This window comes from Danio rerio, chromosome 2 (assembly GCF_049306965.1).
Source record: "Danio rerio strain Tuebingen ecotype United States chromosome 2, GRCz12tu, whole genome shotgun sequence".
Lineage (NCBI taxonomy): Eukaryota > Metazoa > Chordata > Actinopteri > Cypriniformes > Danionidae > Danio > Danio rerio.
In genome coordinates, this window is record NC_133177.1 from 53,145,424 (window position 1) to 53,173,264 (window position 27,841).

At 42.1% G+C, this 27,841-nt stretch overlaps 2 protein-coding genes and 2 long non-coding RNA genes across 8 annotated transcripts in view; 2 read left to right on the forward strand and 2 right to left on the reverse strand.

Annotated features, from left to right (window-relative positions):
- The window catches only part of LOC101882419 (upregulator of cell proliferation), a 113,513-nt gene extending 110,117 nt beyond the window's left edge, over positions 1–3,396 (forward strand). The window contains exon 13 of the mRNA XM_073930600.1: positions 2,758–3,396. Coding sequence (XP_073786701.1) covers positions 2,758–2,865 — 108 coding nt within the window. The 3' untranslated portion in view covers positions 2,866–3,396. The remainder of the gene's footprint in view (positions 1–2,757) is intronic.
- The window catches only part of si:ch211-209f23.7, a 160,629-nt gene extending 135,916 nt beyond the window's left edge, over positions 1–24,713 (forward strand). The window contains exons 1-5 of one of the 3 annotated variants that reach the window (XM_073930753.1): positions 10,471–13,204; positions 21,756–21,820; positions 21,916–22,056; positions 22,205–22,302; positions 22,445–24,713. In XM_073930753.1, the coding sequence (XP_073786854.1) occupies positions 22,002–22,056; positions 22,205–22,302; positions 22,445–23,158 (867 nt within the window). In that variant the 5' untranslated portion in view covers positions 10,471–13,204; positions 21,756–21,820; positions 21,916–22,001 and the 3' untranslated portion in view covers positions 23,159–24,713. Of the gene's footprint in view, positions 1–10,470; positions 13,205–18,339; positions 21,821–21,915; positions 22,057–22,204; positions 22,303–22,444 lie in introns of those variants that run through there. The other 2 variants (XM_068214763.2, XM_021466396.3) reach the window with 2 other exon arrangements.
- The window catches only part of LOC141378929 (uncharacterized), a 173,873-nt gene that overhangs the window by 145,845 nt on the left and 187 nt on the right, over positions 1–27,841 (reverse strand). For 2 of the 3 annotated variants that reach the window (XR_012394667.1, XR_012394668.1), the window contains exon 2: positions 26,529–26,745. This is a non-coding gene — a long non-coding RNA (uncharacterized lncRNA). Of the gene's footprint in view, positions 1–26,293; positions 26,746–27,841 lie in introns of all 3 variants that reach the window. The other variant, XR_012394666.1, reaches the window with a different exon arrangement.
- LOC101882528 (uncharacterized) lies at positions 14,378–15,423 on the reverse strand. The gene is made up of 3 exons (XR_012394697.1): positions 15,381–15,423; positions 15,051–15,138; positions 14,378–14,705 (listed from the first exon to the last, which is right to left on the reverse strand). It is a non-coding gene; the product is annotated as an uncharacterized lncRNA (long non-coding RNA).

Consider the following 27,841-nt stretch of genomic DNA (forward strand, 5'->3'; position numbering starts at 1 on the left):
CACTTAGGACACCTTAGCAACCACCTAGCAACACCTTAGCAACCACCTAGCAACCACTCAGAACACCCTAGCAACCGCCTAGCAACACCTTAGCAACTACCTAGCAACCACTTAGGACACCCTAGCAACCGCCTAGCAACACCTTAGCAACCACCTAGCAACCACTTAGGACACCCTAGCAACCGCCTAGCAACACCTTAGCAACCACCTAGCAACACCTTAGCAACCACCTAGCAACCACTCAGGACACCTTAGCAACCACCTAGCAACACCTTAGCAACCACCTAGCAACCACTCAGAACACCCTAGCAACCGCCTAGCAACACCTTAGCAACCACTCAGGACACCCTAGCAACCACCTAGCAACACCTTAGCAACCACCTAGCAACCACTCAGGACACCCTAGCAACCACCTAGCAACGCCTTAGCAACCACTCAGAATACCCTAGCAACCACCTAGCAACCACTTAGGACACCTTAGCAACCATCTAGCAACACCTTAGCAACCACTCAGAACACCCTAGCAACCGCCTAGCAACACCTTAGCAACCACCTAGCAACCACTCAGAATACCCTAGCGACCACCTTGCAACACCTTAGTAACCACTTAGCAACTAGTCAGAACACCTTAGCAACTGCCTAGCACCACCTTAGCAACCACTTAGCAACCACTCAAAACACCCTAGCAACCGTCTAGCAACACCCTAGCAACCACCTAGCAACTAGTCAGACCACCTTAGCAACTGCCTTGCACCACCTTAGCAACCACCTAGCAACCACTTAAAACACCCTAGCAACCGCCTAGTAAAATGCTAATTCATGCTAGAATCATGCTAACAACATGCTAATTCATGCTAGAATCATGCTAGTAACATGCTAATTTATGCTAGATTTATGCTAACAACATGCTAATTCATGCTAGAATCATGCTAGTAACATGCTAATTCATGCTAGAATCATGCTAACAACATGCTAATTCATGTAAGAATCATGCTACTAACATGCTAATTCATGCTAGAATTATCCTAGTAGCATGCTAATTCATGCTAGAATCATGCTAGTAACATGCTAATTCAACCACTTCAAACTTTCAGATTCGGCTTTTCAAGCCACCATAAAGTTTGTCCTCAAACTTTAATATCTAGTTTATCATGCACCACTGCAAGCGCAGTTACCGCTCCTACAGGAGTCACACACCTTATCATTTTGTATTGTTGCAAGCGCAGTGACTGCTCCTACAGGAGTAGCACACCTTATCATTTTGTACTATTGCAAGTGTAGTTATTACTCCTACCGGAGTCACACTCCTTATCATTATTCACTACTGCAAGCGTAGTGACCGATTCTACGGGAGATGCACACCTTATACTACTGCTAGTGCAGTGACCTCTCCTACAGGAGACACACATTATTATCATGCACCACTGCTAGCGCAGTGACCGCTCCTATGGGGGACGCACACATTAATATTATGCACCACTGCAAGCGCAGTGACCGCTCCAACAAGAGACACACACCTGATTACACACTGCTGCTAGGGCAGTGACTACTCATACGGGAGACACACACCCTATTATTATGCACCACTGCAAGCGCAGTGACTGCTCCTATGGGAGATGCACACTTGATTACACACTACTGCTAGTGCAGTGACCACTCCTACGGGAGACGCATATCTTATTATGCACCACTGCTAATGCAGTGACCGCTCCTACGGGAGACGTAGACCTCATAATTATGCACCACTGCAAGGACAGTAACTGCTCCTACGGGAGACGCACACCTTATTACACACTGCCGCTAGGCTTGCCACGATAGACGGTGTCGACGGTGATACCGGTTTTAAGACGCAACACCATTGACATCACTTTTCCACCGTGACACCGTCCCCACATTTTTTTTTAAGTATTCAGGGGTTTTTTTTATTATTAAATATTTATTTGAATTAAATGGATTATGTAATTATAAATAATTGACTTAAGACGAGATCATGCTCTATAATTCAAATCTGAACATAGCTACAATGCGTCATATTTCATTTATCACGTGAGAAGAAAAGAGGAGTCGAATTTACAGAAAGAGAATGGTGGACGATTAAGTGTCAAAACGCTATGCAAAAGCGCCTGTTTGGCAATATTTTGGGTTCTAACTAAATGCAAAAAGAGAACCTGAAGGCGTTAATGAGGCAATCTGCAAACTTTTCATGACAAAGGTGGCAGCATCAAGAGGAAACAGAACTAATTTATACTCGCACCTTCAACGCACCTTTATGTTTTACTATGGGTGGGTCGCGGCTAGTTCAATGGCCATAAATACGCAACGCATACTCTCATTTTAAAAATCACGCGACCATTATCTCACAATGTTTAATAATAAATATCTTATTTTTTTATTAAAACGAGTGATTTAGCAATGCCGCGCCATTAATAAGCCAACTGCAGAGTAACAACAATCGCAGTGAGCACTTTTTCCGAAGTTCAGCTCTTCTTTTTTGCACTTGATTATGCGTTTAATGTGAAAAAAAAATCAATAATGAATAGGCCGACAAGAGCGCATCCTGTGTGTGCGCACATCTTTTATAACTGAGGCCGCTCTCTTCAAAAACCAATATTTCGGCTTTTAATCGAATGAAAAGTTCATTTAGATGAGCCAATATTAAACATTGTAATAAAGTAACCAAGACGTGTGGCCACACATCGAATCTTAGGTCTGATCTCTCTCTCTCTCTCTCTCTCTCTCTCTCTCTCTCATACATAGAGACGCCAGACAAGTCAAGTCGCAAAACTTAGGCAGCTGCAGCTGACAGGTAGTATAGCTGAAGAAGCCTTTGCGAAATCTGTCATTAACAGGCATAAATGTCTTTGAGCCAAAAAAAGTATATTTGTAGGATATCTGTAAAAACGCAATTGGAGAAAATGTTATAGGAGTTGTGTAGCCTATTAATTATATAAATTCTAAAATAAAAACCACCTAAATAAACAATTCTTGACATTTTTCATTTGATAAAAATATATGTAAACGAAACAAAAACAAAGGGTGGATAGTTTGTATTAATGTGTTTTAATAGGCTATTAATATGCTCAGCCTATTTAAATTTAACGGCTATATACGCCGCCAATAGACAAGCCATTCAAAACATATTATTTTACTGTGTACTGGGTTATAATGTATAATTTACAATAAACACTAAACGTAGCATGTCTCGCTGTCATTTAAAACAAGTAATTTATACCACACCAGACCTGTAGGTCCTACAGTCTATGCAGTGTGTAAACTTACACGGCAGTGTTACTCATACTGCGCACCGAACTCTATATGAGGGAGATTATCTGTTACTCGATAGACAACATTAACTTAAGAGATTTTAAAAATAAAAGGTATTTTTTAAAAGGAACAACACGCAAATAAAAAATAACTAAAAAATAAAAAAAAACTAAAAAATAAATAAAACTAAAAAATAAAACGTCTTGCCAGTGCTGTGTGTATTCCGCCACTGACAGTGCACGCCCTTGCAGCGCCTGTAACTGCCGCTTTTAAGAGAGATCAAAGCTGGTAGATACAACCAAAAAGCAATATAGTTATAAATATTCCATAACAATACTTATCAAAATATTTATACATTTACATATACATGTCGTTTATTGAGATTGTGTGATCTGTAGGCTGTCTGATCTCAGAAGCTGTAAACTGACACGCATGCGGTGATGTTTCTGACAAGGCGCTTTTATTTAGCCTGTAGTCTTTACATTTTTTTACATAATGTTCCATTACTCAACATTTCTTTTTTATTATTTATAGTTTATATAGCCTATAAAATGAGTGCTAGCTTATTTAGTTGTGATCATTATGCAAGGATCATATTTCATATTCGGTTTATTCTTCAATAGCCTATAGATTCGTTAATAATGTATTTTATAAACGTATTGTTCATAAGGATTAAGCTATTAATATATAATATAGGCTTTTATGATTGTTATTTGTTTGGTTCCAACTTCCACAGTTTTTTCAGTCTGTAGCATAAGTGTTTTATTCGTTATGTCAATAAAAGTTATGTGCTGTTTAATAACGGTAAAATATATATAATATATATAAATTTATTTATTGTTTATTTTATTTTTTTGTAGTTATCTTTTCGTCCATTTAAACAATTGACGCCGAATTGGTGATTCCCGCAAAACTGAAAGTGAAAGTATTATACGCACACATTTATAAGCTATTTAAAAGCAGAAAAAAGAGGAAAATAAGAAAGGCCCACTCCCACGGTGATACCAGTATTACCGGTGTTGTCACATGTCGATTAACCGGTGGGGAAATTTCCTCATCGTCACAACCCTAACTGCCGCTAGGGCAGCGACCACTCAAACCTCATACAGGAGACACACACCTTATTATTATGCACAACTGTTAGTACAGTGACCGCTCCTACGGGAGACATACACCTTATAATTATGCACCACTGCAAGCGCAGTGACCGCTCCTACGGGAGACGTACACCTTATAATTATGCACCACTGCAAGCGCAGTGACCGCTCCTACGGGAGACGCACACCTTATTACACACTGTCGCTAGGGCAGCGACCACTCATACCTCATACAGGAGACACACACCTTATTATTATGCACCACTGTTAGTACAGTGACCGCTCCTACAGGAGACGTACACCTTATAATTACGCACCACTGCAAGTGCAGTGACTGCTCCTACGGGAGACGTACACCTTATAATTTTGCACCACTGCAAGCGCAGTGACTGCTCCCACAGGAGATGTACACCTTATTAATATGCACCACTGCAAGCGCAGTGACCACTCCTATGAGAGACGCATACCTCATCATACACCACTGTCAGCATAGTGATAGCTATTACGAGGATGTATACTTTAACACACACCATTGCTAATGCAGTGACCGCTCCTATGGAAGACGCCCGTCTCCCATGGGAGCAGACACTCTTGCTGGAGACATTCATCATGCACCACTATCAACACAGCAATGGCTTCCTCCCGAAACACATACCTTATAACTCAACAGCACCCCTCCAAATTTTTAAGATCAGCAAGTTTTGGGTTTCTTGCACATTGTCTGGCTGCTGTCCTGTAACCAAATAGCGTTTTTTGGGGGGCGTTCTGGGGCCGGGCTAGATACTTCGCTCGAATCCCAACTCCTCTTTGTTTCCTGATAAGGGGAATAACCCGAGTTGGGGTGTCTCCTCGAGCTCAGAGCCCTCCCCCCGGACAGCACGCCAAATATGCTTTATACTTAAATGAATGCAAGTGTGAACTCGTGAAGTGATGTTTTGTAAACAAATTTCGGGAGGAGCATGCGCAGAAGTTTCAGTATCGAATACGTCATTGACAATTATCCCATCATCAAATCAGTTCTTGGGCAACCCCTATACATACCAAAGCTGTCTTTACCTGCAGCATCTCACGACTCTAGCATCCCTCCACCACCCCGTCACCTCACCTCTTGCATTGCATTCCCGGGGGGAGCGTTCTGGGGCCGGTCTAGATACTTCGCTCGAATCCCAACTCTTTGTTTCCTGATAAGGGGAATAACTCGAGTTGGAGTGTCTCCTCGAGCTCAGAGCCCTCCCCCCGGACAGCACGCCAAATATGCTTTATACTTAAACGAATGCAAGTGTGAACTTGTGAAACACACCTATAACTCATTAAGAAAATAAGCTCAACCCTTTTAGACCAAGCGCCCTGCGCTTTCCGTTTTGCGCATGGACCGTCAAAATAGAGCCCATGATATTATAGTGGACCACCCCTTTAAGCTAAGTCAATCATGTTCTAACTTAAAGTCATATGTTTCATAAGCTGTTTTAAGTCAGTTTAGCATAATATAAGTTCAATTGACTCATAAAGTTAATTTTATTCAGCTTAAAAATTTAAGGCAGCAGGATTTTTTTTACAGTGTACAGAACATATTAAACTGCAAAAAAAAAAAAAAATCATTAAATATTGATTTCTGATTCCAACCACCATTTTGCCGTATTTACTGTGTTTTAGATCAAATAAATGCAACTTTAGCGAGAATATAAATCCTGTGTAATTAATTACACACCACTTTTGAATGCTTGTGTATTTTGTACATTTTGCCCAGACTATTGAGGATTGCAGTGCACATCGCACATAATATTTATTAAATCTCAGTGATGTCAGGTCACAATGTAACATCTTAAATGTTTGAATTCTGTATTAAATCATGACATTTAAAATACAGCATGCAAAACACCAAACTATTAAGATAAGATTTGACAAATGGTCTATACACTATTGCTAATATAATGAATTAGTCAAGTGATGGGCAATATTGTTCACACTATTGAGGGTGGATCACATTAAACTACAATACATTACTTAAAAGTTAATTTATGAAGCATAAAGTTTTGTGGTTTGAGTATCACAAAGAAAACTCTTTTGGAATCCTTTGTCTACAATAAGGACAACATTATAGAGAGGGGTCTGGCTGCAGACCTGGGGCCTCATGTACAAAGACTTGCGTGGAAATCGTACTAAAACATTGCGTACGCAGAAAAAAATTCAGATGTATGAAACACTGCGTACGCCGAATCCCACGCATATTCTTTTGTACATCCGAATGAACGTGAAACTGAGCGCAACATGCACGAGCACAAAACCCCTCCCTGCCTCCTCCCCCAAATGAATATGCTAATGACTCTACTTTGACAAAACCAATGACTGTAAAAAATATGGACGACGCGACAGCCCTTTTTCCCATTGAACGCCTTGAGGGCAAAACGCCTGCTTGACGGGCACAAACTGTCGCAAAAGACTGCTGAAATTGGAGCCTTGACATGCGTAGAAGGACTGTCTGATTGAGCCAGAGGAGGAGCCGCGAAAATGAGTGGAGTCGAGCTTCCAACCAAACGCTTTATGTAAAATCAACCACGCCCCCCGAACTTCTCAGCATGCGTTTGCTGTCATATCAGCACAAATGGATGTAATAACGTTAACAAATATGAGGGTTTTATATATTCAATCGCGCCAGCTCCGGACCGCAGCGCATAACCTACTCGCGGCGTCGCAGGCTGATTCCGGCTCGCATGCGGCAGCGCCGGCTCGCTCGGCCGCCGCATCTGGCTCGATTGACTCGGGCTGGAATCGGGTAGTGAGTCCAGGCATCAGGAGTAGGTCCAGCAGAGGTAGTCAGTCTGAGCTCTAAGGGATAAGTCTCCGGCAGGCAAGAATCTAGCCGGAACTGTGTTTTGCTATCTGGGTGGTTAGGCGTGTATCAGCAAACTAATAAAGCCCGAAAAAAGCCCTGACCTTAGCGAATAAACAGTGTTCCACCAGGATCAGGTATGTCAGAAACGTTCGAGGTTACTAAAGTAACCCTTCGTTCCCCGAGGAGGGGAACGGAAGCACTATAAGTGGATTTGATTTGTAAAATCCACGCATTGGGAGGTTCGGTTCAGAAGCTACTCGTCTGAAAGAGTATTGAACGGGCCAATTAAGAATGAATTGGCAGCGCAAGCCTGCGCAGGTGAGCGGCATAAGCAATCAACTGAGTATATAAGCTCACCTGGCGCCAGCAGACGCTATCCTTTTTAAGCTGAAGAGACTTTCAACAGCTAAGGGACAGTCATTATGGCGACGGAGTATAGTGCTTCCGTTCCCCTCCTCGGGGAACGAAGGGTTACTTTAGTAACCTCGAACGTTCCCCTTCGGGGGGAACTTCAGCACTATAAGTGGATTTGATTTGTAAAATCCACGCATTGGGAGCCCATTGAAAGCGCCATAATGACTGCACCTTACCAACACCCCCGATGAGGAGATAGTCAAGCAAGCGTGACGCACCCGCATCATGGGGGGCGCGGTCCTCCAACGTGTCCCTGGCCCTAATTTATCCTACTTCAACAGAAGTTTTACGGATTTAGATATATTTTTTGGGAAGTCGTGAGCATCTAGATAATTCTAGGAAAATACGACAGTACGTTGGGAAGCGTGCAATCCCGATAGGGAGGACGCTGCGGAGGCCATCCGTTACCCAAGGGGGGATAGATGGCAGAATTTACATATGGACTAGCCCTAAAAAGGGGGAGTACGCATAGCAAAAGAGTGGTTAGCGGGGAGGGAAGACACGGGTCCGCCCAGGGGGGGGGACTTAACCGTGGCTGAATAAGCATATGGGATCGCCTAGTGGGGACCACGCATAGCAGGCACCTTTACCCAAAACGCGGGCTGACCAGCGGGCAGACCTACAACGTAGTGGGCCAGCAAGTGACTCCTCCGCTGAGTCAGTGCTGGGGGCCACGGAGGAATCTGCAGGGCTCACCTGACGGGGAACTTTACTGACAGATAAAAAGGCGCACGTATCTCCGTGTTAGGGAAAATGGCGCAGCAAGCGTGTTTCAACACCCTACCGAATTGTTTCCTCAATCACCAAGGGTTACCTAATACCCTTGAGGAAACCGGCTCCACTCGCAGATTGTAAAACCTTGCAAATGTGTTGGGTGTCACCCAGCCCGCAGCTCTACAGAAGTCTGTTAGAGGGGCGCCGCGTGCGCGCGCTCGAGAGGATGCGAAACTCCGAGTGGAGTGCGCACGCGCTCTCGGGGGACGCGGCTTATCTCGGCTCTGATAGTGAAAGAAAGGCATCCACAATCTAGTGGGAACTTATTTCGGTACGGCACTTCCCTGCTGCCGACCGTTATAACAGACGAAGAGCTGCTCAGATGATCTAAACTCTGAGTGCGGTCCGGATAAACGCAAAACGCGAACTGGACAATAAAGAAGGGCTGGGTCTGCCTCCTCCGAGGGCAGCGCTTGCAGGCTCACTACCTCGTATTAAAACGGAGTGGTAGGAACCTTGGGCACATATCGCGGGCGGGGTCTCAGGACGTGAGAGAAGCCAGCCCAATTACAGGCACGAGTCACTGACCGAAAAATGCCTCCGGGTCCCCGACCCTCTAATCGATATCAACGCGACCAGCAGAGCTGTCTTCAGGGACAGAAGATACTGAGTCGAGGATCGAAGGGATCTGACGCGGCTTGTGTAGCGAGGGCGAGATCCTAAGAGGGCATGAGAGGGGGCGGGATGGATTAATTCGCTTAACGCCCCTGAGGAACTGGATGATGAGGTTATGCGTTCCCACGGTGCTGCCAGCCACCGCGTTATGAGAGCGGAGATGGCAGCCACGTAACCTTGAGTGTGGAGGGCGACAGCCTGCTCTCCAGCTTCTCTCGGCGTAAAGAAAGCACAACGCTGATCTGGCAAATTACGGGGGTCTTCTCAGCGAGAGACACACCATTCAGTGAATAGACTCCACGTCAGGGCATAGGCGCGCTCGGGGAGGGGGCTCTAGCCCGAGTGACGGTATTAGCCACCGCAATCGGAGGTTACCTAAGTCTTCCTCGCGTCTAAAATCTCTTCAAAGATCGGCGAGGGTGCCAGGTGGTGCCCTGTCCCTGAGAGAGTAGGTGCTCTCTCGAAGGGACTGCCAGGGGAGGGCTATCGCGAGGGAGAGCTCTGACATCCAGGTCCGGTTGAGCCAGAGGGGCGCAACCAGCAACCTGTTCCTCGTCCTCTTCCTGACCTTGCACAGTAACTGCGCGAGCAGGCTCACTGGGGGAAACGCGTATTTGCGCGTGCCCCGAGGCCAGCTGTAAGCCAGTGCATCCGTGCCGAGAGCACTCGGTCAGGGAAAGAACAACTAGCAATGAGCGATCTCGGGGGAAGCAACAGATCGATCTGGGCTTCCCCGAATCGCGCCCATATCAGCTGAACAGACTCGGGGTGGAGTCTCCATTCTCCAGGACGCAAGGCTGCCGTGAGAGCGCATCGGCTGCACGGTTGAGCTTGCCTTAATATGAATGGTGTGCAGCGATTTCAGCCGCGGATGACTCCAGAGGAGCAGACGGCGGGCGAGCTGAGACATGCGGCGAGAGCGCATACCCCCTATACGGCTGATATACGCCACCGCCGCCGTACTGTCCGTCCTGACCAGCACGTGTTGCCGCTCCAGCACCGGAAAAAAACGGTGGAGAGCGAGGAACACTGCCAACAGCTCCAGGCGATATGCCAATGCAACTGGGTACCTTTCCACAGGTCCGCAGCCGCATGCCCGCAACGCACAGCCCCCCAGCCCGTGTTGGAAGTGTCTGCTGAAACGACAACAAGACTGGACGCCTGTTCTAGAGACACCCAGGCCTGTAGGAACGAGGGGTCGCTCCAAGGGCTGAGGGCGCGGCGACACAGCGCAGTAACAGAGACTCGGTGTGCGCGCGCGTGCCATGCGCGTCTGGGGACTCGATCGTGAAGCCAGTGCTGAAGTGGTCTCATATAGAATAATCCGAGCGGCATGAAGCGGCTGCGGATGCCATATGCCCCAGGAGCCTCTGAAATAGTTTCAGTGGGACCACTATTTTACTGTCGAGCTCTCTCAGACAGTACAGCATCAGCTGAGCGCGCTCTCCGGAGAGGCGCGCTGCCATGGTGACCGAGTCCAGCTCCAGCCCGAGAGAAGAGATCCTCTGCACGGGGGCGAGTTTGCTCTTTTCTCGGTTGACCTGAAACCCCCACAGGTGGAAGTGCCAGAGCACTTTGTCTCTGTGCATAATCAACTGCTCCGAGAGAGGGCAAAAATCAGCCAGTCGTAAAGAAATTGAGTATGCAGATGCCCGCGAGCCGAAGGGGCGCTGAGGCACCCTCCGCGGGCTTGGTGAGGACCCGCGGAGACAGAGAGAGCCCGAAGGGGAGGGCTTTGTATTGCCAAGCTCGACCTTCAAACGCAAACCGCAGAAACTGTCGGTGGCGAGGAAGAGTGGAGACATGGAAATACGCGTCCATCAGGTCTAATGCTGCAGACCAACCCAGAGGACGAACGCACCGGAGGATGCGCTTCTGCGTAAGCATTCTGAACGGCAGCTTGTGCAGGCAGCGGTTCAAAACGCGCAGATCTAGGATTGGCCGTGACCCACCGCTCTTTTTGGGCACGATGAAGCGTGGGCTGTAAAACCCACCCTCCATCTCGGCTGGAGGGAGCGGCTCGATTGCATCCTTCGCCAGGAGGACAGCAATCTCCTCTCGCAAGACAGGGGCGGACAGGGGGCTGACCCTGGTGAATACACACCCGTGACTTGGGGGGCCGTTTCGCGAACTGAATCGCATAGCCGAGTCTGATTGTGCGTATGAGCCACCGCGAAGAGCTGGCCCGCGCTAACCAGGCAGGCAGAGCTCTCGCTAATGGACTCATCGCTACAATCGCTGACGTACCAGCAGTGGGGCAGCGCGGAGTGGGTGTGCTGATCCGGGAAGCTCGCGGGTCCCACGGAAAAGCTGGAGGTGAGATATTTGCTCTCACTCCAAACCCGAGCTCCGGAGGGGAGGCTCGAGGGGTGGGAGAAAGGAGACCGTCCTCCCAGCGCTCGTGAGCCACTGGCGAAACGCACCGAATCTGCAAGCTAGAAAGCATAGCGTCCCAGACTGGCAGATTTCGGGCTGTCACATCTGGGGAAGTGAAAAGTGCCCTTTCATAATGTTTTCATGGCAGTAAAAAGTGCCGTTGGAAATGGGGCCCCGCCCTCCAGCGGGGAAAGAGCAAGTTCCCTCTTCTCCAGATGGCCTGTCCCAGGGGCGCTTCGCGGTCCGTTGCCGGACTTAGCGGCGTTCTGGGCAGGGGGGCTGCCTGCTTCCGAGGTGCCCGACGCGCTCGCTTCGCCTGAGGCGTGTGCGGGGGCGGAGCAGCTCTCGTAGGCGGGCGCCTTCGGCGAGGAGCAGGTATGAATGGCACGGCGGGCGGAGCGGGCTACGGACCGCCGATAAGACATCACCCACCAACTGCTCTCTCACCGCCTTGAATTCCTGGGTGAATTCACAGACAGTGTCGCCGAACCTGGCTGTGGATATGGGGAAGTCAAGAAAGCGGACTTTGTCGACTTTGCGCATATCAGCCAGGGGTGGCGCTCCTGGACCACTAATGTGGACATCGTCCTCCCCAACGCACACGCAGCGGACTCAGTAGTCCGAAGAGCTAAGTCGGCGGCGGTGCGAAGCTCGTAAGCCTGGGTTGGACCCACCCTCGTGCAGCTCGGCCAGCGCCTGCGCTTGGTAGCGCTGGTAGGTGGCTATCGCATGCAAGGCGGAAGCAGCCTGGCCCGCAGCTATGTAAGCTCTAGCTCTGAGGGAGGTAGATAACTTACAGGCTTTGGATGGGAGACGAGGCGGACCCCGCCAAGAAGAGGCGCCGCGCGGATTTACCGCCATCGCGCACTCAACCTGAGGAATCGCCACATACCCCCTGGCTGTTTCACCGTCAAGAGTGGTTAGGGTGGAGGAACACGCAGCACGAGCAGAAAAAAGTGCTTTACAAGACCGCGTGAGCCTACTGTGCACCTCCGGGAAGAAGGGAACGCCCCTCTAGTCGGTCCGGCCGCGGAGCTGGGGGATAAACCATCTCCAACCCACGGCCGAAGCAGCCCGGGAAAGCACGGCTAACATGTCCGTTTCAGGATCCGTAGTGACAGCGCTCACCAGCCCGAAGGGGGCGAGCGGGTCTGGATCATCATCGGACAATGAAAGCCCACCCTCCGATGCCGCGGTGGACATCTGGTCTCCGGTGTCATCGGGCGTAAGGGCTACCATCTGTTAGACGGATCGCTTCCCCCGCCCGAAGCTTGGATGGAGCGCTTAGAGGAGCGGGAGGTCCGCGGGCCCGTGGGCGACGGATTATCTCTCGCTGAAACCCTCAGATCTGCCCGAGTGCCCGCTGCAGAGCAGGGGACAACTGGGGTGGTTCACCCTTTTGCAAAGGCTAACCGCGATCTTGCGCAACAGTCATGGCATCGCAATGACGACATGAACTGCCCGCGAGCAGCGCATTAACATGCTGGACCCCCAGACATGCAACGCAGTGCCCGTGCCCATCATCCGAGGACAGGAAACCACCGCATCCAGAAACGCACAGTCGGAGCGCCGTCCTGAAAAGGACGTGCTGCACGACTGTGTTGCTCTTTCTGTGAAGTTTGCAACTTTATACGCACCGCTCTGGAGGACCGGACCCAAAGAACGCCAGGCAAGGGAGAAACCCAGCTCGACCGTCTGCCACTGCGTGTACACACTCTGGACCGGGAGAATGCTCTCGTTCGCTCAGAATCGCTGGTCACAGCAGGAGGAACCCTCATCGACTCGATCAGAAAGTCTCTGAAGCGAAAAGGATAGCGTCTGCTGGCGCCAGGTGAGCTTATATACTCAGTTGATTGCTTATGCCGCTCACCTGCGCAGGCTTGCGCTGCCAATTCATTCTTAATTGGCCCGTTCAATACTCTTTCAGACGAGTAGCTTCTGAACCGAACCTCCCAATGCGTGGATTTTACAAATCAAATCCACTTATAGTGCTGAAGTTCCCCCCGAAGGGGAACTATAGTTTACTGCTGAACTCATTTTGTCATGGTAAAATAACACAGAAATCGAATAATAACACTTCAGTCTCCTGCCAAAGCTCAGACGTGCTGCTTTGAGAAACTGTCAATCACAGCTGTCAATCACGATGACACGCCCAGCATTAAATTACTGCTAAAAACAAACTGTTTACAAAAATGAAGATCTGCACCTATTTCAGCACAATAACCAGTGCCTTAATCGACCAGAACCATCTTTCGGGACATTTTATTGCAAGTGTAATAATTTTTTTATTAGGGCTCAAGTCTCCTTCATTAACACGGAGGAGGCGGGCTTTATGACTTGTACTGCAGCCAGCCCCCAGGGGGCGATCTAACTGCCGAGACCTTCAGTCAAACGCAGGCTTGCGGCACACTTGGCCAAAACCCAATGAAAAAGCAATGACAAAAGCAAGCAAAAAGAGAAACTTTGAACAGAATGTGAATTGGAGGTGCTGCTTTCGGAGGTAAACCGGAGAAAAGCGGTGTTATTTGCAAGTTTGTTCTCCGGAATTAACAACAAAAGAGAAAAATAGAGTGGGAGAGTTTAGCTGATGCGGTTAACACAGTTGGGTCTGAACATCGCACCGAGTGTATTAAAAAAGAAATAGTGTGGTTAATAGGTGTAAAATGTTGCAGCTCCTTCAAGAGTCTCAGTGGTGCAGCTCGTAAAACACATGTCAACATGTTTTGACACGTTCGAGTATGAACTCGGTTCGAATCCAGCGTCTGATGAACTCTTTCTTTTTTTTTTCCCCCTTGCTACAGATCAGATTCTGCCAACTATTTATCACGAGAAAGACAAGTAGGAATCATTAAAAAGTTTGTGCATCATATTTTATTTGCACATTTATTGAATGGAAATGTTTCTGATTGACGCATGCAAATTCATCTTCAGATAGTGTCTTTATAGTGTAACCCATCAGATAATGTGTGAATAATAGCCACAAAACTTAATCAGAACTCTATGACTCATTCAAACAGTTTTTATTATAAAGTACAAAACCAGTTACTCGTTAAAACATTGCATAAATGGGGCAATTTCAATTTAAAAAAGAGAATGCTAAAGTAAGCAACACAAAATAACAAAACATTCAGGGCAAACCTCAGGCCTACAACGGGGCAGGACGAAGTGTGAGAAGATGCAACAGATGAGAAACTTTTAACTCCCAGTAGCACAGCAATCACACTACAGCAACCACAGCACTCCAAAAATATACACAAATCACCACAAACCATTAAAGGGTCCCACCACCTCACCAGTGCCAGTCACACCCACGGAGGAGGCGAGCGGCTGCCCTTTAACACACAAGAGTAACAAAACAAACCACAGAAAAAGTTACAATAATATTTGTACACAGCACACAACAAACAGGGCCTTTCACCTAAATCAACAAACAAAAATAGTAACAATAGTCGTGCTAGTCCTGTAACACAAAAACGACTTAATAAATATTTGTGAATATTAAATCTGCATTAAAATGGCTTTGGATAAAATTCAAATACCTTACATAACTGGACCTAACCGAAAGGAATTAAAACCCAACCCAGAGTTTCTTCTTAGAGAACCTATAAAACCATTTTATTTAAATAATCACATTATGTAATAGTAAATATTAAAGTAGCATTTTAAGTTCCTTTTACCTTTTGAATGTAATTCACACAAGTAGCATATCAGTTCAAATCTGCCGACTGTGTCACCAGGCCAATCACCATTAACACGGGTGGGATTCTAAAACACAACACAATAAAGTAACTGTTTACCCCGCCTTTCTTCTCGCATTTCCTACCTCGCAATAAATCCCATGCGTGAGGGCACTTTATATCCTCCGCTACACAGAGCTGATCTAACAACATATTGTTCTAAATGCATGCAATCAAACTTGAAATGATGACATCAAATAAACAAACAGCTCTCCTGACACAATGAACAAGCAAAGTCACAATTACTATAATAGTTAGAGAACAAATTACCTGCTTGATACCCACTTGTTTGTAGCCTCAATGAATGACAACCAAAAGCACGCTATGCTGTTGTGCGTCTATTTATAGCGCGTACTGACACCTATTACGCTACGTTACGCTCTGCTACGGACTTATGGGAAATGTAGTGCCAAGCCCATACGTCGCCCCATCACAATCGCAATGTGCGTGCGGTAGATCGCTCAGATTACATTGGGAAAACAGGCGACTGCTGCAAATTGTGCTTTAATGTTTAGCTGGTCAACTGTATGGTATGGAAACCTTATATAACTTCTAGATGAACCCGTCTCATACAGCTGCCATTGCAAGGCTCAGACACTTTGTAGAGAGGAATTTAACACAACTGCCTCTAGGAGTCGCCAATGAAAATAAGACAGACACGCACAAAAAATGTGCGTACGCCAGCCATAAAGCTGCCGTGGAGCTACGCACATTCCCATGTTCAGTTCATTGTTAGTAAATCCAAACGTGAGCGATTCTGAGCTTAAAACCTGGCGTACGCAAAGTTTTTGTGCGTACGCAGCGTTGATACATGAGGCCCCTGGTGCAGAGCAATCTGGGCTGCATCCAATGCTTTTTAGTGGGCTCACCTAACCCTGTCACAGTGACGTCACTTGCTCCATTTGAGTGCATTGTGTCAGATATTGCATTGCTAAGTGATGCAGTCTTAGCTTGCATCATAAAGGCTGCATCCAGATACTATTGCCATTATAAGCCTTCCTAATATGTGTTTCCTTTTCAAATAGTCCTGTGTTGTTTGATGGAGATAATATATATTTAACATTTTAAAACAAAAAAGTTGTAATAATTAATTTCTTGTCTTCACCATGATGACAGTGAATAATATTTAACTAAAGTGTGGTTTAAATGCTTAGTTAAGTTAATTAGGTTAAGTTATATTAATTATGCAAGTCATGACCGGACAACAGTTGATTTGTAGACAATCAAAAAAGAGGGGCTAATAATATCGCCAGCGATTTTAAATTGTTTAAGACAAAATATATATTTTTTATTAATTCTTGTTATTTATTTATTCATCTTCTGAATAAAAATGAGAGACTAGCTATTCTAACACATGCTAATAGTTTTACCTTCCTACTGACATGCTAATCTTGCTAGAAACATGCTAGCAACATGCTAGTGACATACTAGCACATGCTAATTCATGCTGACAACATGCTAGTTCATGATAGAAATAAGTTGATTCATGCTAAGGTCATGCTAGTAACATGCTAACTTATGCTTGAATGATGCTAACAACATGCTAATTCATGCTATAAACATGCTAGTAACATACTAATTCATGTTAGAATCATGCCAGTAACATGCTAATTCATGTTAGAATCATGCCAGTAACATGCTAATTCATGGTAGAATCATACTAGTAACATGCTACTTCATGCTAGAATCATGCTAGTAAAATTCTAATTCATGCTAGAATCATGCCAGTAACATGCTAATTAATGCTAGAAGTATGCCAGTAACATGCTAATTCATGCAAGAATCATGCTAATAACATGCTAATTCATTTTAGAATCATGCTAGTAACATGCTAATTTATGCTGGAATCATGCTAATTCATTTTAGAATCATGCTAGTAACATGCTAATTCATGCTAAAATCATGTTAGTAACATGCTAATTCATGCTAGAATCAAGCCGGTAACATGCTAATTCATGCTAGTAACATGCTAATTTGTGTTAGAAACATGCTAACTTATGCTAGAATCTTGCTAAGTCATGGTAATATCATGCTATAACGTGGAGGAACTATGATGTCACTTTGTAGGCTAATCGGCTGCTAGCATAAAACTGGTTCCCCCGTGAAAATCTCTATGTGATTTTCCCATAGGCTTTTCGAAGATTGCAAATAATAAGCTTTGTGTTCAAACACTGTTCATTACACTTACATGTTTTGTCCAGCCGGATAATCTTCACACGAAAATACAACTTTGAGCACTTTTAGATCTTAAATACAAATACAGAAATTGAAAAGCTATCAGGCTATAAACGGACTACAGTGCCCTCGGGGCGCTCGCCTGTGACGTCAGCACCACCCTGCTACAGACAACTTATCAAGCTTATTATTAGAAATATAGTCCATGACAAAGAGTTAATCTCTCTATTTATTATATTATAATACAAGCTATATATTATAAACAAATAAATACGCAAAAACACATAGACCTATGTGCCTTTTGGATAATTTTACGTGGGAAATACATCTGTTTTGCTTTACAGTTGTTCTAAAAGTTTTAAAATTGTACAAATTTGCTGCGCTCCAGACCAGATCACCTCAATGACGTATAATGTCTCCGACACCGCCTGTAGTTGCATTTAGCAACTTGATAGCAACTGTCTTTTTAAAGAAGCATAATCGATTTAAGAATTTAAGAGTGTGCTGTAACTAATGTGTTTTATGTCGTAGAACAAAACGTGAAAGTATCTTGAGTTTGTGTTAGCCACAGACCTTATTTAAGCGGTTTTATTGAAAAATCTTTGAAAAAACACATTGACTTTGGGACGAGGGAACCGGAACTGCTAAAATGCTAACTCGCTTCCGGGTTTTTGCATACAAATTGACGTCATAGTTCCTCCACTCTATTACAACTCTCAGACACAGGGATCAACTTTAAAGCTTTTTACTGGCTTGATTTACTCTTTACAGTGGTTGCATTGTTGACTGCATAGATCTTAAACATTCTTTTAGCCAACTTGATACTTTTTCAAACTAAATAAAATACAACCAACAGGCTTTCTCAAGACACCATAAAGTTTGTTCTCAAACTTTACTATAGTTATCATTGGTATTACTTAAACATCTTTCACTTGCAATGAGATTTTATATCAATTATAAAGTTTATTTTATGTATAGTTATTAAAACTATTACGTTTTTAATTATTATCGCCGTTAAACAACACTTGGGAAAGACTGTCACGGTTGTGGATCTGTCTGTTCTTCTATGATGTGTCTGCGTGTGTGTATGTGTGTTTGTGTTTGTCTGTCGCTGGATCCAAGGACTGAGATTTACGCGATCACTAGCTAGCTTCCGTTACATAAGGGCAAATATAGATGACTAAAACCTCATTTACTCATTTTACTCATACTTTTTATCATTTATAATGTCCAAAGCATTGATATTAATATTAAATGCTACTAAATGCTATTAAATGTGCCTTTAATAGCCTTTTTCTCGCCTGTTTACTGGGTTAAAAATCTTATATTATTCCATCTCCACCTGCTGGTGAAAGCTAGAGCAGCTGGCGATCTTCAATCTGCAATCTATTGCTTCTCCTGCAGTTCCCGGATGTAATGTGGAATTTTAACAGTTGAATTTGATCCACTGAATTTATGGAAGCGAATATTTGAACTGAAATAAAATGAACTGAAAATGACCTTTTGAATATTATACATCGTATTTTTAAAGGGTATTGAATATTTTGTAAGTAAAATCTGAAAATTGAATATGAATTATTGAATTTTTAAGTATGAAAACGTGTTTGAAATATTTTTCGTTGAAATATTCACATCTTAAATAAACAGCTATGTTAAATTTCAGGACCTAAAAATACAAACCCTGGAATTCAAGTCATTAAAATGCAAGAACTTGTTAATACGGTGAATTATTTTTTTCAATTTGTGATATTCAACAAGCTTTTTAATTCAAGACTTTCGGCATTGATTTTGTTCCATAAAGGGGCTAATGATATTGACCTTATTCTAAAATGCAGAAGTGCGCCTGTTTTCGCGATTGTCTTAGAACTTCCGATTCAGTTGCCTATGGGAGAAATGACTAAGAATAATAAACGGCAGAAAACGGTCAAACTACTCGCTCTACAAACAAATGTTTGCATGACTACACAGACCAAGTAGAATAATATAACAAGAAAATATCAAATTGCAACATCAAGCAGCATAATGAGCAGTTTTTAAAGTCTAAAAATGAATGGAAGTGAATGAGACCGGAAGTCTCAACCCAAAAAGATTCGAATGGCAGCACCCACTCGTCGGCGGAGAATCACAGATATATACACTAGGTATCGCATAGGGACCCTGAGCATGCGTCAATAGCGCTGCCACATTGCTACAGTGCTCCCAGGAAAAATGTCATTCAACCGCACTAGTCAAGACAGTGTTATTACGTGAACATGCGGGACTTTAGCGCTGTCTACGGGTATAGTAACGAGCAAACAAAGAAAACAACGCACAAAGGCAGAACATTTCATAGGTAATATTATGTTTTTTCTGTTTTTGTATGTTCTGAACTTTTGTGCTAATCAGGTAACGTTATTGATGATAACAGTCAGTTACTGCATTCACCATAAGGCAAAGCAGCTCCAACTCGCACTAAACACTCGGCTTATGCTAGTTTTGTTGAATAAAATCAGCAAACAATGCAAAAGAAATATGACAACGAGATGCCGCGCTGCCAAAAACTTGTATTATTGTCGCCTAACGTTAGTGAAAGAGTCGTTCGGGGGATTCATTCGCAAACAAAGCGCTCCCTCCGTCAGTATGAGAAGTGAAAGCAGGAGAGGAGGTGTGTTTCAGGACATGATTAGATCAAATTTAACAGGGAGGGTGAATAGTGGTAGGGTGGAAGTGGTGTCATGGCTTTTTAAAACACTGTAGGCCAATCAGGATCAAGCAAGCTGGAAGTGGCCAATTGGATGTGTCCTAAGCAAAACAGGAACAAGAAAAAAAAAAACAGATGAGACAAGACAAACATAGGATTGTAACAGTATGAGAAGTGAAAGCAGGAGAGGAGGTGTGTTTCAGGACACGGATTAGATTAAATTTAACAGGGAGGGTGAATAGTACATTTCTGTACACACAAACACAAGCTTTTTGTCAGGAATGCCCGTGCGGTCACTGATCCATCAATGTAGAAAAGTGATGTAAAATTATAATTTTTGTAATTAGAAAATAAAAATTGCATACTAACATCCAGGAAAACTCCTGATCACAGATATATGTGTATATGTGTATATCTCTGGCTTTGCATGGCCACAGTCCTCCACTGTACCTTGGTCCCGCATTCATTTCAAAGGAGCGCTACCCTGTAGCAAGATGGCGGCGCTATTGACGCATTCCGTCCAATAGACAACAATAGGCCAGGCGACATCTAGTGTATATATCTATGGGCGGAGAATAAGGTCAGTTGTCCCCAGCGATTTTAAACTGTTCATGAAAATACTTTTTTTTTTATTCCACCCAAACTAAATAATTTTTCCCCACAAAAAATATAAAAAAGGAAATACTGTGGAAAAATCTCCTTGCTCTGTTAAACATTAAACTCTATAAATATTTACAAAATTATTTAAATGTCACAGGAGGGCTTAATATTTTTTCTTCAATTGTATAGCCGTTATCCACTGTGAAAACATATGCTGGAATATTTGGCTGTTCATTCTGCGGTGATGACCCCAGATGAATAAAGGTTCAAAGCCGAAGGAAAATGAATGAATGTATAGCCATTTATAATTAATTCAACATAAAAAATAAGCAGATTTTGCTATTTAAATATGTAAAGCATAAAGCATAAGCAAATTAATAAACGTTTGAAATGTTTGTGTAAGCTATTTAATTATTTATCTGCCCACACTATTGTTAACTTATATATTTATTTATGCAGGAATTTGCGTGTGTCTGTATGTATATGTATATGTGTATATATATATAAATTATTTGCATATTTGTTTATTTATTGATGCAGGCAGTTTTTAATTAATTATTTTTTTTACTAGCATATTTATTAATTTATTTTTATTGATGCAGGAATCTGTGATTTTATTTAATTATTTATGTATTTATTTGCACATTTATTTATTTATTTATTATTTCTGCAGGTTCTGTCCATAAGCTTTGGTAACAATTTGCAAAGAAACAAAAATTTCAAGGGAGGGCTCAACAATTTGTCTTCATTTAAATCTCCATTTAATTAACTGAACATATAAATTGCATTTAAAACAGCTTTTATCATTATTTAGATTTCTTGAGCTGATCATATTTAATTTTATATAATATTAAAGTCTCTTTAAGTGTATTCTATATAGTCTTTGGTATTTGCATTTATCTTGAGTCATTTCACTTTTAAAAGTAAACACTGAGGCAGAGAACACTTTTAGAACATTTAGAATCTGATGATGCGTACAGAATCTCTACATCACACCAGAATACCTGCAGCAGACACATTTAACATTGTTGGGTACAGTAGCAAGAACGATCGCTGATTCTGTCCGAGCGAACAAACTGTGTCTATAAGGTGAACAACAAACTGAATATGGAGATCACGAGTACAACTGTGATGGAGAAGCCAAAGAAAAACCGGCGCTTAAAACTGCCCTCTTTCCTGAAACCTGCCAGGAAAAACAAGATCTTCCGAAGGCAGAAAGAGACGCCGCAGCAAACGCCTGACATTGGCAATAATTGTAAGTCATATTTTTATTGTAAAATGAGTATGAGCTTCCTTGATTTACGTGTCGAGACTGAGAAGTGTGTAAACTACACTCATTTCTCTTAATAGATGAGGTGGAGGAGGACGAGGGAACAACAAAAAGGAAAAAGAGTAAAGTGGGCAATTTCCTCAAAGCTGCCAGAAAACTCTTCAGGATGTCCTGCTTTGGCCAGACTGAGGAACAGCTCTCTGACCCTGCAGACTCTGATGGTAAATAATTATATTTATTGCTATTTTTTTTTTTATACCTATGATGTGATGAATAATTAGTGTTTTTAATTAAACTTCATCCAAGTTTAACATCGCCTTGAGAATGACTGTGTAAACTGTGTAACTGTAATCATTTCTCTATTGACAGATGACATTCTCTGCCCATCCGAGTCTGACCAGAGTCTGGAGGTTGCTCTTGTCATCACTCATAATCATGAAGAGAGTTGTGTGAATGACGACCTAAAGGTGAGTATATAAAGATGACCAACTGTTTAATGCATGTTCTCCTGATGCTTTCACTAATATATCAAGAGTCTGTTTCAGGATCAGTGAGAGGAATGATGTCTGCTTACATGTGAACTGACTTGAGTTTGGTTTTGTTCTGCAGGTGGATGAGAAAGATGACATGAAGACACACAACACAGAGCATGTCAACAAAGAGGAGGAGGTGGAGGAGATGAGGATGAACGATGAGAAGGACAAGGAGGAAAAGATTAAGAAGAGGAGGAGGAGAAAGAGAAATAGCAAGATGAAGGAGGAGGAGGAAAAGCAAGAGGAGGAGGTGGTGAAAGAAGAGATGAAGATAAAAGAGGAGAGTTTGAAAGAGAATGAAGAGGAGGAGGATAAGAATGAAAAAGAGATAAAAGTAAAGGAGGAGAAGATGAAAGATGATGAGGAGGAGAACAATGAGGAAGAGATGAAGATAAAAGAGGAGAGTTTGAAAGAAAATGAAGAGGAGGAGGTGGAGGATAAGAATGAGAAAGAGATGAAAGTAAAGCAGGAGAAGATGAAAGATGAGGAGGAGGAAAATGAAAACATGAAAAAGAGAATGAGGAGGAGAAAAAGAAATAACAGGATAAAAGAGGAGAAGAAGGAGGAGAAGTTGATAGAGAAGGAGATGGAGGTAAAGAGGATGGAAGAAAATGAAGAGAAAGAGATGGATAAGAATGAAGAGGAGATGAAGGAGGAAGAAACAGAGGAGGAGGAGGAGGAAAAAAAGCCAAAGGAGGAGAAGAGAAAAAGAAGCAAGAAAAGAGACAGCAGGAAAAGCAGAAGGATGATGAGGAGAAGAAGCAAAAGAAGAAGACTGGGGAGAGTGTGAATGAGAAAGAGATGCAAATAAAAATGTTGAAAAAAAAGTTTCTGGCCTAAAATATTATTGTGTTAAAAAACAGTGCTGAGCCAAAAAAATTGCATTCACAACACCATCATTTTTGCCAACAAATAAATTTGTTGGATGCAAAAGGGGTAAGCACAACACAAAGTTTTATGTAAACAAATGTGCAAAATACTTGCACAACACTAACTTGTACAAGTTAAAATGTAAGTGCAAAAATTGTGTTGCAAAAAAACTAATTGTTCATTTGTTCATTCATTTTTCCTTTGGCTTAGTCTCTGATTTATCAGAGGTCGCCACAGCGGAATGAACCGCTAACTATTCCCGCATACTGAATGCTTTACAAAGCGGATGCCCTTCCAGCCACAACTCAGCACTGGGAAACCCATACACACTCATTCACACACTCGAACAGTACACTATTACCAATTTAGTTTACCCAATTGACCTATAGCCCAATATCTTCGGACTGTGGGGGAAACCAAAAACCCACACAAACATGCTACATGAACATGCAAACACACAGAAGTGCCAACTGGCCCAGCCGGGACTCGAACCAGCGACCTTCTTGCTGTGAGGTGACAGTACTAACCCCTGAGCCACCATACCAACCTAATTATTAATATTACTTAATATTTACATAGCTCATTTTTTTATTATTTACCAATTTGCTATAGTTGATACTTCTGAACATCTGAGGTCTGAACACCAATTATGTTAAAACTAGAGATGTTTTTTATTCCCTCCTGTAATTCAGCAAGTTTTGGAAACTTTGTTCGGGCCAAAAAGTTAGTGTGCAAAGACATTGTGCAAAGAGAAATGTGGGGAAAAATCTGCAAACACCAGCTTTGCTTGGGACAAAAAGTTTGTGTATACACACACAAAATGTTTGTGTTGTACAAAGAGAAAATGACAAAAACACTTACTTAGATTGAGCTAAAAGGTTATTGTGCAGTTTTGCACACACACAAAAAAAAGTAGTGTTGTGCAAAGAGAAATGTGCAAAAAGAGCAATATTAACTTTGTTTAGGCCAAAAAATAAAGCTTAATCATCGCCATCATCATTCCTTTCATGTTTTATTTTGATGCTTTTTCTCCTTTTTATCATAATAGAGGTTATACGGTTGTGTATTTGTTAATATTCACTTACTTTATAAAGCCTGAACAAAATTAAGTCTACAAATGATTTGACTAGTGTTTTTGTCCTAATCACCAGCCAGTAAACATCATATTAACAATGTTCACGTTAAAAATATATACTATATTTCAATAATAGTCGTAAAACCTATTTTTAAAAAACTCATTTCTTTTGTCTTTGACAGTAAAAATATTTTTTTACTTTGCAAGACACTAGTATTCGGCATAAAGTGCATTTTAAAGACGTAACTTGGTTAAATAGTTTAACTAGGCAAGTTAGGGTAATTACGAAAGTTAGATAAAATAAAAAATATTTAAAAATAAAAAGGGGGGGGCTAATAATATACATCTTAAAGTTGCTGATCAAAAAATGAAGGAACGTTTTTTTCCCCCCTAGCCACTTAAAAAAAAAAAAAACATATATATATATATATATATATATATATATATATATATATATATATATATATATATATATATATATATATATATATATATATATTAGAAATACCAAAACGATCTTGCAAAATTTTGTAACTTTTTGATTTAGTGGCTAATTCATATGAATTCGTACAATCTTATTCATACAATTTAGTACGATTTCCTCATCACCCAATGATGCTTGGGTTTAATGGCGGAGTTGGGTGACATGGCTAATTTTTAAAATCGTACTGAACTCTTATGAATTAGCCACTTAATATACTAAATGTAAAATACTTACATATTCTCTTGAGATTAGACTGGAACTAATGTGCAAATGTCCTTGGTCTGTTAACCATTATTTGGAAAATATTTGAAAATGTTCTTTGTATGCTTTGTACGTTGCATTTACTTTTGTTCAGACAGAGAAAATCCTTTTTTCATTTCTTTTTTGTTTTTGTTTTTCATATTTAAATCTTTCTTAGTTAAATGAGGCTTTAACCCTTAACGCTACATATTTAATTAATTGTCCTTTGGCTTAGTCTCTTTATTAATCTAGGGTCGCCACAGCTAGTTGAACAGCCAACTTATCCAGCATATGTTTTACACAGCGGATGCCCTACCAGCTGCAACCCAGTACTGGAAAACATTTCCACATTTCCTATTTTATTTTTCTTCTGAGGAAAAAAAAAATATTTAGTTTAACCCATTTATTAAGTACCCATACACTCTCACATTCACACACAAACACTATGGCCAATTTAGTTTCTTCAATTCACCTATAGCGCATGTCTGTGGACTTTGGGGGAAAATGGAGCACCCGGAGGAAACCCAAGCCAACACGAGGAGAACATGGAAACTCCACACAGAAAAGCCAACTGACCCAGCCGAGGCTCAAACCAGCAACCTTCTTGCTGTGAGGCGAAAGCGCTACCCACTAATTTCTAATTTTATTAGAAATGAGTTATCAAAACTATTCTTTTTAGAAATGTGTTGGAAAAAAAATCTCTCTCCGTTAAACAGAATTTAGGGAAAAAATAAACAGGGGGTCTAATAATTCAGGAGGGCGAATAATTCTGACTTCAACTGTATGTTTATAACAAACAGTTTTTGTAATAGTATAACGAGTTGAAGTCAGAATTATTAGCCCCCTGTCCCCCCCCCCCCCCCCCCCCCAATTTCTGTTTAACAGAGAGATTTTTTTCAACACATTCCTAAACATAATAGTTTTAATAACTCATTTCTAATCACTGATTTATTTCATCTTTGTCATGATGACAGTAAATATTTTTTACTAGATATTTTTCAAGACACTTCTATACAGCTTAAAGTGACATTTAAAGGTTTAACTAGGTTAATTGGGTTAACTAGGCAGATTAAGGTAATTAGGCAAGTTATTGTGTATCGATGGTTTGTTCTGTAGACTATCGAAAAATATATAGCTTAAAGGGGCTAATTATTTTGACCTCAAAATGGGTTTTTAAAAACTTTTAAAAACTGCTTTTATTCAAGCCGAAATAAAACAAATAAAACTTTCTCCAGAATATTTTTTTTTTATCAGACATACTGTGAAAAATTCCTTGCTCTGTTAAACATCAAACATTTAAAAAAGAAGAAAAAAATCAAAGGGGGCTAATAATTCTGACCTAAACTATATATGATGTGTGTATTTAATAACTGTATACAGTTTTGTACTAAAATCATGCAGTTATTTGTGTTTTATGGTTTTTATATTGTTCTATTTTAAATACACAGGAAAATTGCTCCAAATCTAAATATGACTTTCAGAAACAAATACCTGTGAAGAAATTATGCCAAGGTATCCATAATCCTGGACCAGGCTGTATCCTGAGCAGTTGCTGTGGCAGTCATGGAGGAGTGGAGAGCATGAGACTGATTCCTGATTCCTGATTCCGTGGGCCAGCCTGAACACCCGCTGGTGACCTACTCCCACCAGCAGCTTCTCCATGATTGACGTTTAGCATTTTCCAGCCTCCAGTCCCTAGACTGCAGCTCTGCACAAGAAGTTTGGTCAGAGGAAAAATGGTTGTGCACATCTGAGCCTGGTTTCACTTTTGTCAATTGGTGAAGTTTTGTTCCTCGCCACTGGCTTGCTTGATTTAGGACTTGTGGAGCTGCCCATCGATGGATTTGTTTTTCAGTGTTTGGACTTTCAGTAGTGAAAATTAGCCACACTGACCTGAACTAAACTGAACTCTGAAAACTGGACTCACAGTTTGAATTCACTATAATCTTCTATTAAACTGCTTTGACACAATCTACATCGTAAAAGTGTTATAGAAATAAAGATGAACTGAACTGAAAAAACATAATGAATACGGTTGTAATTTACAGCAGTGGTTCTCAAAGTGGGGGTCGGACCCCCCGAGAGGTCATGGGACAATGAAGAAAGGTCACCTGGTGATTTCCAAAAATCTATTTATTTTTATTAAACCATTTATATTATCCATAACCTACTGAAAAGAAAAAATAGTAGTTTATAGTTACTATATACTACTGTAGTTACAATAGTAGCTTATAGTTAATAGTTCTATTGGATTTTGACCCCTGGCATAATTACATTATATTAAAGGCACAACAATAGAGTCAGACGCAGCAGATTGATTTAATAACACCAGGTTAAACTTTCTGGCACATTTACAGCACTGACATACATGCAAAAAATGCAACGAATAATAGACTTGGGTCTATTGGTGTGTGTATTTATAACCACCTCGGAAGGTATAGGGGGTCGCTGGCTGAAAAGTTTGGGAACCCCTAATTTACAGTTGCAGTGACGCTGTTTGTTGCGGCGACACACATCAGTAGTCATGTTGTCTTGTGTTTGTCTTTGAGGTGAACTTAATTGCTCTTAGGTGACAATAAAGATATTCTAATCTAATCAAATTTGAGTTATGTTTAATAATTGTACATAGGCTCTTTCTGTACTACAATTTCGATGCTATTTTCTTACATGCTAACTAACGTTACCATTGTACTAACGGGTGGATAACGTTAGCTAGTAGATGGCTTTCCTGAAGTAACAGTTAACTGTTAATAGTGTGATGTGACATTTTGTTTATAGACAAAACTTCAGGAACTTAAATTTCT